This window comes from Globicephala melas, chromosome 9 (assembly GCF_963455315.2).
Source record: "Globicephala melas chromosome 9, mGloMel1.2, whole genome shotgun sequence".
Taxonomy (NCBI): Eukaryota; Metazoa; Chordata; class Mammalia; order Artiodactyla; family Delphinidae; genus Globicephala; species Globicephala melas.
The window spans coordinates 79,733,671-79,748,230 of NC_083322.1; the positions used below are offsets into that span (position 1 = coordinate 79,733,671).

Genomic DNA, 14,560 nt, shown 5'->3' on the forward strand with positions numbered 1-14,560 from the left:
CTTTATTAATGGTATGTTTTAGTAAAAAGTGCTGGACCCAAGCATTTACAGTCATCTGTTATATACAAAGGTAGCAAAGAAGTCAGATAATGGAGTTGGCTGCATGGTGTCATTCTCATTGTATGAGCAAGCTGATTTATGGAGCGTCAACTTCAGGAGATCTTACAGTGAGAGTACTTGGAATAGAATTTAATACAATATAGAATGAAAAAATTAGTTTCATTTTTGCTTTCAAACATTAAATTACTAGCATAAACCTTTAAAAACTAATTCTTCACTCCTTCTATTCAATCCTGCATATAAAGTGTTCTATACAGGTAAGAACCTTTGTCCAGAAAACATGTTTCTGAGAAGTAAGTTTAAAACATATCAATGACTTGAATACAGCCGCTAGAAAACAACAATATACTAGGAGATGAAATTCAATACAAATAAGATTACCAGACTTGTTAAAAGATCTAGTAGCTTTCCCTGCTACTCAAGGACATGGTGTAAAGAAAAAGGAAGTACCAATTTTAGATAATTATTGGATACCACCATCAAATTAGTGAGTACCACTTTGAACTTTTGGAAGAGAGAGAGAATTTCAGCATGGAAGGTAAAATTTATTATAGGCTGTAGGGTAGGGTTGATACACATGGTTGCAAATTATAGAGAGACTGTTGAATAGAACAAGCTACAGTTAGCTCACTTCCTTTCTCTGAAAGGCTCAGTGAAGTAGAAGAAGACCTTTAATTAAAGAAATTTCCATTTAAAAAGTCTTGATTTATATGGATATATCAAGATATATTTTTTTGTTTTGTTTGTTTACTTTGAATAGATTGAGCAATTGACCTAATGCTATAGAAACGCTTGCTAGGTGTAAACTGTCAATTACTTCTAGAACTGATCTTCCATTGCATCAAATGTTGAGACATAAAAAAGAATTAATGCTTATTGAATAATTACCATTTTAGGCATTCCGCTAACAATTTGCCATTGTTGTGCTAGCTTTTTTTTAGAGGATCATCACTTAGACTAAAACTGATAGAGTAAAAATAATTGAAATGAAGGAAAATACAACTATACATCACTACTTTGGCTATTAACAGGTATTAGCACATTATTAAGACTTTCTATAATGAGAAGGTTTAGAATTCCTGAGTAAACAGACAAAATTATCTAGGATAGAATATGCTTAGTAGAGGGTCAGGACTAAATAATATATAGATAATATCAAAAAATGCCTAAAAATTTATTATTCTGTAAAGTTGACAGATATTATAAATGGTCTGTAAATAATCGTATTACATATTTTCACTTTACAATATGAGGAAATACAAAACAGAGATATTTAATGACAGGCCTGCCATCTCACAGGGCTAGAAGCCAGAATTCCTGGTTTTTAATCCATCTTAATTCTATATTGAACTTTTCTTAGACTTGGAATGAGTGATAGGAGCTAGGAAACAAATTATGAGGTGATAGACTGTCAGAGCTAAATATGCGTCTTACCTAAAACCATTTCAGACTGTATTAGCTAGCACCAGTGACCTGCAACATTGCTATGTAGTATTTATTAACGAAAATTTGCAAATGCAAAGAAATCTAAGTGTTGAGAATTGTATTCGCTGTTTTTTTCCTTACACAGACTTTCCTTTTACAAAGTAACATTCTTTGCTTCTTTACTTTTCCACATTTTATTCACTTCCAGCTCATTAAACATTGCCTCTAAAGAGACTTTTGCTGGAAATGGTCTTGCATTGGCAAAAACTGCTCAAGTTGCAATATAATATGCTTACAATTTTGGGAAAACGTAAACCTCAATTTGTACTCCATCCAGTTAAGTGTTAAAAATACTAATAATGCAAATAAAAAAGAAATATTTTCTTAATCAATAGACACTTCTTTTACTTTGTGTATCTAAATCAATTCCATATAGACTCTCATATAACTATGAATATTTCCGAAAGTATTTATTGCTGGTTTTTGTTCTTTAATATAAATATTCTGTATAATCAATCTAATGTATAAAGGTAGACAATAACTTCTAGCTATTGTTTAACCAACTAAAATAATTGTTTGCTATGCCTTCCCTGCTTTCTAAAGTCCTATGTCTGGGTAAAATAAAATAGCAAAATAGCCCCTGAAAAATCCTTTCATTCTGATAATATTTTTTTAAAATATTTTTAAATGAATATTTCCGTGAATGAGCCAGTGTTCTACAAATATTATTCATAAGAAAATATAAGGTGTGCATGAGAGAAGAGAGCCCTGTGCTTAAAATAAGAAGATCTAGAGTAAAGTTCTGCCTAGGATGCTTAACAATTTGGCAAGTTACTTAACACATGCAAGCCACTATTTTCTCATCTGTAAAATGGGGATTTTACCAACTTTATTTCTTGTGAAATAATGATTGTGTTCTGTTAATTGCAATTTTTTCTTAAAATATACTTTACTAAAAATATAAAGTAGTTGGAGATATAGATCTAGGTATGTGTATAAATGTTGCTTACAGATAAAACATACACATTTTTTCAAAGATAAAATATATGTAAACTCTTTTTTAAGAAAACAAAAAAGTGGAAAGAACACTGCATATCTTAAAGGAGAATAAAGCACTGGAGAGTGTGAAAAAAGAAAGCTGGGCAAGATAAAAGTAAGCCAGTTGTACAGTTCCACTTACTTGGAGCACTTCAGCTAGCTAAAGAGAGGGACACACACAATTTTGTTAAAATAGAATTAAGTTAGTCCTGTTCTTTGTCAAAAAATAATTATATTGTTCTTAAATTTAACAGAAAAGAATATAACATTGTAAAAATAAAGAAATAACTTAATTTCAATAACTATTTTAGTCATGTAAAATATTTCGATAAATATTTTAGCCATAGTTTATAAAAGATCTCACTAAGTTTAAGAAACAAAATGGAAAATATTAAGAGGTTGAGTAATTATGTTTTTTAATACTCTATTTCAAATTTAAATTTTATTGATTAACTCTCCGCTTAAAGGAAATCAACACTCATCCACTTTCTTCCACTTTCCTCTTCCATTGTTTTATTGGTGGCCTGGATTTCATCTTCAGATTTTCCCTTCATTCCCTCTTCCCTCCCTCTCTCCCCCTCTCTCTCCTCTCTTTTTCATTCCCTCATTACTATAGCCTCTATACCCTTGACATAGTCTTTTAAATATTTTAGGAAGGCTGTTTCTTTTATACACAAATGTACTCTTTCAGAGGACTTTTTTTTTCCCCCTGGATTTTTAAAGAATGTTTTCTGTATCCTTGAAGTAGCTTAAGCTGGATATATCAGTGTACCAACTTATCACTTCAGTGAGTGTAGGATGATCTTTTTGGTCCAGAGATTCACTCTCCTGTTATTTCAGAGAAATATCTTTATGTTTTAAATAGATGTTATTTCCTATTCTCTTGAATTTACTTTTTCTGAGCAATAAGTTATATTGGATCGTATTTTTCAGTTCTAATATATCTGCCATTGTTCTGTAACTTCTTTACTTTTCTCTCTGTATCATCCTGAGCCTTCTTCCCTCTATGTCAATAATATTGATTTCTATCTTATTTAATTTTGTTCCCAGGATGTTTCTAATTCATTAACAGCTTTCAAATGGGATTATTTGTGTTTTAGCTCTGTTATCCCCATTTTCACCCCACCTATTATTTTGTCATCTCATTTTTGAACTATGCCCTGTATATATCCATCATCTCTTCTTCTTTCTATTCTTTTTTTTTTTTTTTTTTTTTTTTTTTTTTTGCTGTACACGGGTTTCTCACTGCTGTGGCCTCTCCCGTTGCAGAGCACAGGCTCTGGACGCGCAGGCTCAGCGGCCATGGCTCATGGACCCAGCCGCTCCGCGGCATGTGGGATCCTCCCAGACCGGGGCACGAACCCGTGTCCCCTGCATCGGCAGGCGGACTCTCAACCACTGCGCCACCAGGGAAGCCCCAATTCTTTTTTTTTTTTAATTGAAGTATAGTTGATATACAATGTCGTGTTAGTTTCTGGTGTACAGAAAAGTGATTCAGTTATATATGTGTGTGTGTGTGTGTGTGTGTGTGTGTGTATGTGTGTATGTATATATTTGTACATACATATATTCTTTTTGATATTCTTTTCCATTATGGTTTATTGCAGGATATTGAATATAGTTCCTTGTGCTATACAGTAGGACTTTATTGTTTATCCTTTATATATATAATAGTTTGCACCCCTCTCCCACCCCTCTCCCCCCTGGCAACCAAAATTCTCTATGTCTGTGAGTCTGTTTCTGTTTCATAAATAAGTTCATTTGTGTCATATTTTAGATTCCACATATAAGTGATATCATATGGTATTTGTCTTTCTCTTTCTGGCTTACTTCATTTAGTATGATAATCTCTAGGTCCATCCATGTTTCTGCAAATGTCATTATTTCATTCTTTTTTATAGCTGAGTAGTATTCCGTTATATATACATATATTGATCACAGCTTCTTTATTCTTCTGTTGATGGACATTTAAGTTGTTTGCATGTCTTTGCTATTGTAAATAGTGCTGCTGTGAACATTGGGGTGTATGTATCTTTTTGAATTATAACTTTGTCCAGATATATGCCCAGGAGTGGTATTGCTGGATCATGTGGCAACTCTATTTTTAGTTTTTTTGGGAACTTCCATACTGTTTTCCATAGTGGCTGCACCAATTTACACTCCAACCAACGGTGTAGAAAGGTTCTCTTTTCTTCACACACTCTCCAGCATTTGTTATTTGTAGACTTTTTAATGATGGCCATTCTGACTGGTGTAGTTTTGATTTGCATTTCTCGAATAATTAGTGATGTTGAGCATCTTTTCATGTGCCTATTGGCCATCTGTTTGTCTTCATTGGAGAAATGTCTACTTAGGTCTTCTGCCCATTTTTCGACTGGGATGTTTTGTTGTTGTTGTTACTGAGTTGTATGAGTTGTTTGTATATTTTGGAAGTTAAGCCCATGTGGGTCACACTGTTTGCAAGTATTTTCTCCCAGTCCATAGGTTGCCTTTTCATTTTGTTTATGGTTTCCTTTGCTGTGCAAAAGCTTGTAAGTTTGATTAGGTCCCATTTGCTTATTTTTGCTTTTATTTCTCTTGCCTTGGGAGACTGACCTAAGAAAACATTGGTATTACTTATGTCAGAGAATGTTCTGCCTATGTTCTCTGCCTATGTAGGAGTTTTATGGTGCCATGTCTTATATTTAAGTGTTTAAGCCATTTTGAGTTTATTTTTGTGTATGGTATGAGGGTGTGTTGTAACTTCATTGATTTATATATGGCTATCCAGCTTTCCCTATACCACTCCACACAAAAACTACTAGAACTGATAAATGAATTCAGCAAGGTAGCAGGATACAAGATTAACATACAGAAATCTGTTGTATTTCTTTACGCTAACAACGAAATATCAGAAAGAGAAAGTAAAAACACACTCCCTTTTAAAATTGCATCAAGGGCTTCCCTGGTGGCACAGTAGTTAAAAATCCTCCTGCTAATGCAGGGGACATGGGTTCGAGCCCTGGTCCAGGAAGATCCCACATGCCTTGGAGCAACTAAGCCCATGCACCACAACTACTGAGCCCACGTGTCACCACTACTGAAGCCTGTGCACTTAGAGCCCGTGCTCCACAACAAGAGAAGCCACCACAATGAGAAGCTTGTGCACCACAACAAAGAGTAGCCCCTGCTCACTGCACCTAGAGAAAACCCGCACGCAGCAACGAAGACCCAACACAGCCAAAAATAAAATAAATAAAAATAAAAAATTATAAAATAAAATTGCATCCAAAAGAAAAACATGCTTAGGAATAAACCTGACCAAGGAGGCAAAAGACTTACATGCTGAGAACACTAAAACATTAATAAAGGAAATTGAAGATGACTTAAGGAAATGGAAAAATATCCCATGCTCTTGGATTGGAAGAATTAATATTGTTAAAATGAAAATACTACCCAAAGCAATATACAGATTTAATGCTATCCCTATCAAATTACCCATGACATTTTTCACAGAACTAGAGCAAATAATCCTAAAATTTACATGGAACCATAAAAGACCCAGAATGCCAAAACAATCCTGAGGAAAAAGAACAAAGATGGAGGTATAACCCTCCCAGACTTCAGACAATACTACAAAGTTACAGTAATCAAAACAGCATGGTACTGGCACAGAAACAGACATATGGATCAATGCAACAGAATAGAGAGCCTAGCAATAAACCCACACACCTATGGTCAATTAATTCTTAGGCAAAGGGACAAGAACATACAATGGAGAAAAGACAGTCTTCTTTCTCCTTTAATCATAGCTATGTATCATGTTGTAAGATAAATATCTTCTCTAGAGTAGGATTAATTTTTATTCTTTTAATACAACCAAAACATAAATTTTGGGACACCAAGAGACCTGGAGGCTGGTCAAAGCAGTTTTTACTGCCCATTTACTCTCTACTCCAAACACAATGACAAAACACCCACACATGGCCTCTATGTGTGCATTGTCTTCTTCAGTTCAGAGGCCCAAGCAGATCTATAGTTTCTGACCCCCCACCCACCACTCTCCCTCATCCTGTGGAGAGAGTGAAAACAGAGGTTTTTGTCACCATCCATATGCATCTGTTTCCAATGACAAAGGTTTTCTGAACCAGTGAAAGGGCAAGCACGATTGATAGTGATAACTCATAATTAATGCAAGCGTCCTTTGAGACCACCTCAGTAAGTATGTTCCTCTCCTCCTCTAGTATAAAAAATAAGGAACAATCTGGAGTAGGAAAAATTTAACAAGAACTTCACAAGTACCACACTGTGAAGCATGTGAATTTAACCTTCCAAGAAAAAAATAGGCAATGTGATGCTTTGAGAACTTTAGTTAGCAAGTGTTTAATTCTACCTTTCTTCTGAAGTGAGAAAGTGGTAAACAGCAACAATAAATTTTATATGCTTGGCATGTTGGAGTTTTAGAGGAATATGACCCATAACAGTGAATTTTTCTGAGAAAAAAATTGTCTTGATGTTTCATTTCATCATGTTCAGTGGTGTGATCAATTCTGTCCACAACTCCTATTGGCTCCAAATACTGGGAGTATTTTCCTTGACTCCCTCCTTATCCGGTAGAATACTCTTTTTTCCCCTCTATCCCAGTTACTGTTTGAGAGATGGAGCAGTAGTAGTTCTATCCAATTTTCTATGCCTTTGGAGGAAAGAAATAGAGCTGTTTCACAGGTAGATTTGCTGCCCTGATTGACTACGTTTTGCTCTCTCTTGAGATTTGATTTAAATGGTTTTTGGTTTTGTTTTTGCTTTTGTTTTGCCAGCATTCACTCAACCAAGCCCAGGTATGTCTTACTGCAATGAAAAGACTCTCTCAGCTTTGGATTTTGCTCCTCCTTAACCTTGGATCCCCAGTAAATGGGGAGCACTTGTTGTTTTTCCTATTTTCAGTGAAACCCTCAGATCTTCCTAGCGATTAGCCAAAGCTGCCACTCTCAAGGGTTTAGTATAACTTTTCTGGGGCTGCCTAAACTCATTGTTCATCCACTTCTCTGTGCTGGGGACTTGGTGATAATTCTCAGGATTTTGGCAATTCATCTCTCTTTTTCCTGGCAAAATTTTGTGATACGTGGTATGGTTGAGGATGCTGCTAAGCTGAGCCTTCCCAGAATCTGCCTTTCCATTCCTACACACCACTCAGCATTTTCTGGCAGGAGACTATTCTTTGGTTAGTTGCTACTGGCTAATACTTTCCTGAACTTTACTTTTTCCCCTAGTTTTTCTAGGTATTAAAGAAAGGAGATTCTAACATCTGTCTTCTTTTCTCATTTTTATATTGAAGATTCTTCATTTTCCTGCAAAGTTCTTTAAAATAAAACAGGTTGATTTGAATGGGCTTGTTTATACTTATTTAAAATCGTTCAGTAACCTGAGCTAGATGGTCCCTCACAAGTTCAAAGAAATATATTAGACATGTTTGCTGTTTCTGCCTGTCAGGAATGTGTAAACAGAATGTGAGCTGATAGTATTAGGGTATATCCAGGACACTAAAATGTTTACACCAAATCACTGAGAGGAGCATAGTGTCATAGTTAAAAGGCCACATGCCATTTGTAAATCATAATATTAAGGCCACATGTTATTGACTAAATTCATTATTGGTTTTTCTATTTTATTGATGCTAGTCAAAGTACCAGAATTTTGATTCATTAATTTTATCTACTATTTTTCTATTTTTTCTATATGCTGCCTCATTAATTTCTCTGTATATTTTTTTTTCTTGTACTTTCTTGTATATTACTTTGTTGTTCTTTTTCTAGCTTTTGGAATTTTAAATCTATTGTATTTTTTAAAATTTGGTTGATGGAATATTAATGCATATATGCACTTTCTTCTGATCACTGCTTTAAATGATATAGGTGTTTAAGACTGGTGATTTTCCTCTGATCATTATTTTAATTCTCATTGATTCTGATAGTGTTTTCATTATCATTGTTTTTCAGAACTTCTGTATTTTCTCATTGTATTTTTCTGTTCAGCCAAGAATTGTTTCGTTAAAGCCTTTGTGTGTGTGTGTGTGTGTGTGTTATCAGACAATGTATTAGCTTCATTTTATAGAACTTACCGTTGTCTACTTTGTAAGTCAATACATAATCAATCAATATGATCCATGTTCCATATTTAATTGAGGAAAAGATATTTGTTTTCTTATCAGAGTATAGTGTTTAATATATACATCCTGAGATCTGCTATATTGGTTCTGGTGTCTCAGTATTCTGTCTTTACGTATTTTAGTCTACTTCACCTGTCTTGTACTGAAAATACTGTGTTAAAGTATTTTTTATTATTCTCTTTATTCTGGCTTTCATCTCCTACATCTTTACACCTTATTTTCTAGTTTCAACCTATTTTAATGGTGCATAGATATTCATAATTGTTGTGTCTTCATTATGATTTATGGATGTTTAACTTTATAAAATGTCCTTTTTTGGTCTTGTTTACTACATTTCAAACTGATTTCTATTTAGCCTCACAATAAGATATCAACCCCTACTCTCTTATTGTTTCCATACATCTGGCATGCTTACAATTTATGTATTTGTGACTATTTGAAACGAAACTAAGTTTTAGCATAGCATAGCTCATAAGCTTTGCTTTATGGGCCAATCTGAATATCTTTTTAAAAATATGCTCACTGAGCCTGTTCATGTTTATTAATATGACAGATATGTTTGATCACAACTCTGCATTTTGTTTTATAACTATTGTGTATATGATGTTAGATTTGTTGTGTTTCTTCCTCCGTTTGGTGTCTTTAATTTTTTTAAATTTATTTTGTAATTAAGAAAGCTTTATATCTTTGTTCCAATCATTGTCTTTTTTTATACCTTTTATTATGTTTGCTCTTCTTACTTACCATTTACCATCTGTCTTGTCAATTTTAAATAGTATAACTTGTGTCACCTACCATTTACCTATACAAAAATCAACAATCTCATTCTACTTGTCCCTTTCTCTCCCTTTGTCATCCATCTCTTTCAGTTTCATTCTTTATACTCTATCAGAATACATGACAATTACATGCTGCCCTTCTACCCACCTATATTCTGACTCTTACTTTAGTCTCAGTTCTACAATTAAATGTATTAAATATTCACCATCACTCCCTTGGCTGAAGTCTCTCTAGTTATCTCTTTGATGTGATGAAATTCATCCTCTCATATATTTCTTGAGAAGGAATTTTTCTATGGTATTCTTGAGTTCCTTATGCTTAAACTTATGGGCTTGCTGCTTGAAAGACACTTTAGCTGTATAAAAAAATCCTTGGCTTGCACTTTATTTTCTTGAATTTCTCAAGGGTAAAGCTAACACCCAGCTACTGTGAAGTATCTATGATCATTGGCTGCTGAATTATCACGATTTAACTATGTCTAGAAGAACTGTGTTTCAGTTTATAAAACATATGGAGGGCAACTTTGCCTATTTGGGGAACTTAGTGTTTTGAAAGAAGGAAGAGAGCAGGCCAAAGTATGGTATTGGTAGATAGTTTTCCACATGTTAGGGTACATCTAGACATGAAAATATAAGTTAATTAAAGCAAAAATTAATGCAGGGAAGAAATGCATTCTAAAAACCCATATCCAAATGTGTGATAAAATTAAATTGAAATGATTAAATAACTACAATCTAATAGATTTTGTACATGATGCTTTTGTTACTTTAATTTCCAATTGGAGATTACTCAACTATATTCTTTAACAGTCATTCTCAAAGCATGGTTCAGAAATCCTCGTGGGTCCCCAAGACTGTTGAAGTGCATCCAGGTCAAAATTATTTTTTAAGTATACTAAGATATTATTTACCATTTTACTGTTTTGACATTTACATTGATAATGCAAAAGCAATGCTGCAGAAAACTGCTGGTGACTTAGCATAAATCAGGGCAGCAGCACCAAATTGTAGTAATAGTGACTGTATTTATTTATTTTTTACCACCATGCACTTATATGAAAAACTTGCCTGTTTCACTTAACAATATCCTTTATAAAGAAATTAAGATTCTTGTTATTAAACCTAGACCCTTAAGTACATGTGTTTCTAATAGTCTATGTTCTAGACTATTCTGTGTGATAAAATGGGAACTACACACAAAGCACTTCTGCTGCATACCAAAATATGAACGTTGACTTGAGAAAACATGTTAGTGCAATTTATTTGAGTTGCAAGCTGAGCCAGCCTCTTTTTACAAGAAATATCATTTTTACTTGAAAGACAACTGACGGATAAACTCTGCCTATTCAAACGTTGGTAACGTTAACCCTTGGTATCCATGGGAGATTGTTTCCAGGAGCCTCCTCAACCTCCACAAATACCAAAATCTGCTTACACTAAAGTCCCTTATATAAAATGATGTGATATTTGCATATAACCTATGCACATCCTCCCATATACTTTAAATCATCTCTAGATTACTTATAATACCTAATACAATGTAAATGTTATGTAAATAGTTGCCTGCATGTGGCAAATTCAAGCTTCGCTTTTTTGAACTTTCTGGAAAAATTTTTTTTGATATTTTGATCTTCAGTTGGTTGGATCCATGGATGCAGAAGCCATGGGTGCAGAAGGCTGACTGTATTCAGCTGCCATTTTCTCAAAAATTAACAAAGTGAGTTTTTCACTTTGATAAAAACAATTGGCAATAGTTGTTGTCAATAATAAAAATCAACTTTTAAGTAAAAATAAAAATTTCCAAAACTTACACCTGCCTCCCTGAGCTTGTCAGCTTTTCAATAGTCAGAATTTTTTTATGATATCGATGGTGATATTAACAAATGTGCTTTTAATATTGTATGAATTGTGTCAATGTTTTTGAAAACCTGCATAACTCAGTAAACCGGTATTTTCCAAAACGAACAACATAGGATGTTACCAATTCAGGCATAGTTAACTGGTCCATTCAAGGTGCAAGATAGACAATTGTATTTTAAAGTAACAGTCCAAAGGTTCATTGATACGGTTTCAGATTTCACATTTACACTAATCTTAAAGAAACTACCACTTTTCAAGTGTTAATGTAGTATCAAAGATTGTCCACAGTTGTCTGAAAGGATATTAAAATACTCCTTCCTTTTCCAACTATGTATATATATCTGTGTGAGACTGTCATATATTTCAAATAAAACAGGATATTGATCTGGATTTAGTGTAGAAACAGGTATGAGAATCCAGCTGTCCTCTATTAAGCCAAGCACTAATGAAATTTGAAAAATATAAAATGTCACTCCTCACTATTTTTTGTTGCTTTGGAAAATAGTTATTTTTCATTAAAATACTTATTTATAGATATATTGTTGTCATTTTAACTGAATCAATAAATAAATTTTTAAATATCCAATTTTACTTTTTAATTAGAAATTTTAATGTTCTTTGAGTACCACCATTTTTTTTAAGACTATAAATAAATCCTGAGACGGAAACATTTGAGAACAAATGATCTACATCCGTGTTAAAGACCTTTAATAGATTCCTGTTGTTCTAAAGGTAAAACCCAAATTCTTAACATAGTACCACTTAACAGTATCTTATAATCACACGAATATTTATTTAGTTCCTCAGTCCCATTATGTTGCCTTTTGTGAACACACTGTTCCTTCTCTTTATAATGTTCTTCCCCGCCCATGTCACCTAGTTAATTCTTTCTTATTCTTCTGGTTTCAGCTCATGAAGCCCTTTCCTAGGCTTTTCTGTATCCATGCTCTTGTACTTCAGAACCTTTCCTCTCTTTCTAATTGTACACTTATTGACGAAAATATTTCATTGATGGATTTCTTCCCAATAGACAGAAAAACCATAAAACCAATAAGCATGTGTATGTTGGCTTATCATTGTATCCATTCTTCCTAACAGAGTGCTTATCACAGAGTAGGGTGGAAAATAAAATATTTGTTGGTGAATGGTAAGTGGATAAATATATGCATCGATAGAGAAAAGGATGAAACTATAAAGAATTTGACCTAGTATGAATAGCTTCTTCAGTAATGTAAAGATTCAAGATAAACACTAGAAAGAAATACATTGAATTCATTTCAATCACTCATATTTTCCCTTGTGTAATGTTATTGCCATATACTCTTGTTGCCTACTTCTTTTACAAGAAAAATAGAATGGAAGTAGATATAATATACAACGACATTTAGTTGTATTAGCAAGTGTTCTTTTGCAAGCCTGGTAAGTAGTGAGCAATTGTCGGCAAACAACTTCTTGCATTTCACTTGACTTAATACTGCCTATATATTATATTAGAATTCTATTATTTTTATGTATGACTGTCTTCCTATAGTCCCCTGTAGTCTCATCTATTACCTCTTTTGGCCTAAAAATCTACAATTGAGTAATACCTACTTGCATTTCTTCCATACCCCTCTTGTTACTTGCTTATCATTATACTTAACATACTTTATTGTAAGCATATAATTTATCAGTCTCCCCATGAGGCCTTCCTCTCCTTAAGGGCTGGGACTGTATTTTATTCATCTGTGTATCCACGGGATGCGATAAGGTGTTTAGCACTTGATAAACACTCAATAAATGAAAATATGAGTAAATTATTGAACTAACCACTTAATTAATGGCATGACATATTCCTTAACTTTTTAATTAAATTGTTCCAGTTAAAACTCAGGTAATGGGAGAAATCAAGATTGCACTGAAGAAAGAAATGAAGACAGATGGGGAACAACTCATAGTTGAAATCCTCCAATGCAGAAATATCACCTACAAATTTAAATCTCCTGATCACTTACCAGGTATCTAATTTTATGATCATGAGCAATATAATGTATCTAGGAACTCTTTAGGAGTATGTCCTAAATAGCTAAAAAATGCTAATTAAAATTTGGGCTGTGTACCAAATATATCTGAAAAATATGAAATAAGAATGAGTTTCTCTTATATAGAGCAAGTTGATATTTTACTAGTTAAAAATTAGATTTTTTCAACACAAATGTAGAGTGATGTATTTATTATACAACAAGAAAACATTTAAGTTGCTAAGAAAATTGATGTATATTTTAATTACTCTATGTTGTCTGAAACAAATTGTTCACAGGCTACTGGCTTTGTGTAAAATGTAGGAGAACTGTCCATATACAATTATAACTCTTTCAGTGGAAAATTGTATTATTAATGGACACTTAACAAGCTGAATTCTTATTTTCAGATTTATATGTGAAAATATATGTGATGAATATTTCTACCCAAAAAAAGGTGATCAAGAAAAAAACAAGAGTATGTAGACATGATCGAGAGCCTTCATTCAATGAAACTTTTAGATTCAGCCTAAGTCCTGCTGGACATTCTCTTCAGGTAACTCATACAGTTCCAATTTTTAGATTTTCATTTATACTGTAGTTATTTCCCATTTAATTATTCAATATTTAAATGCCAATCATACACTATGTGATATTTTATAAGTTAATTTTTAGAGGTAACTTCCCAGGGGCCCTTTAAAATTCCCCAACCCGCTCATCCCACCCATTTAGCTACCAAGTTGCCTCTCCTACCAACTCAGTTTCTTTTACATAGATTTTTTCCATGCTTACTGCCACACTAATTCTCTTTGTGTCCTCATCTTTGTTATGCAAATCATCTCAGCAGTATATACCTGGCCTACTTGCCATCAATATCTTACCCTTTAATTCATTTTATCACACTGATGGCAGAGGTATCTTTTAAAAACACTGGCTAGGTTACATTGAAACCCTCCAGTGATTCATCATTAACCTGACTCATTCAGAGTCCTCTAAGGTGAGTTCTAATTGTATTGACTTAATTTCATCTCCTTGTATACATTTCCACTCACGCTTGACCCCAGTCACACCAGAATCTTGAAATCAAGTTAAACCTCTAATTCTTTGCTCATATTCTTCCTCTCCTTCAATACTCCCTTCTCCATCTCTCTCCATCTATTGCAATTTTCCATGTCTTTTGATGTAAACAGCTCTTTAATAATGACCCTGGGTATAATTTATCACACCTTATTCACATAATGTTTTGCTTATCT

The 14,560-nt window shown here is 33.5% G+C and overlaps 1 protein-coding gene across 1 annotated transcript in view; it reads left to right on the plus strand.

The window, feature by feature from the left end:
- The window catches only part of PCLO (piccolo presynaptic cytomatrix protein), a 373,707-nt gene that overhangs the window by 353,195 nt on the left and 5,952 nt on the right, over positions 1-14,560 (plus strand). The window contains exons 23-24 of the mRNA XM_060304735.1: positions 13,170-13,304; positions 13,718-13,863. Coding sequence (XP_060160718.1) covers positions 13,170-13,304; positions 13,718-13,863 — 281 coding nt within the window. The remainder of the gene's footprint in view (positions 1-13,169; positions 13,305-13,717; positions 13,864-14,560) is intronic.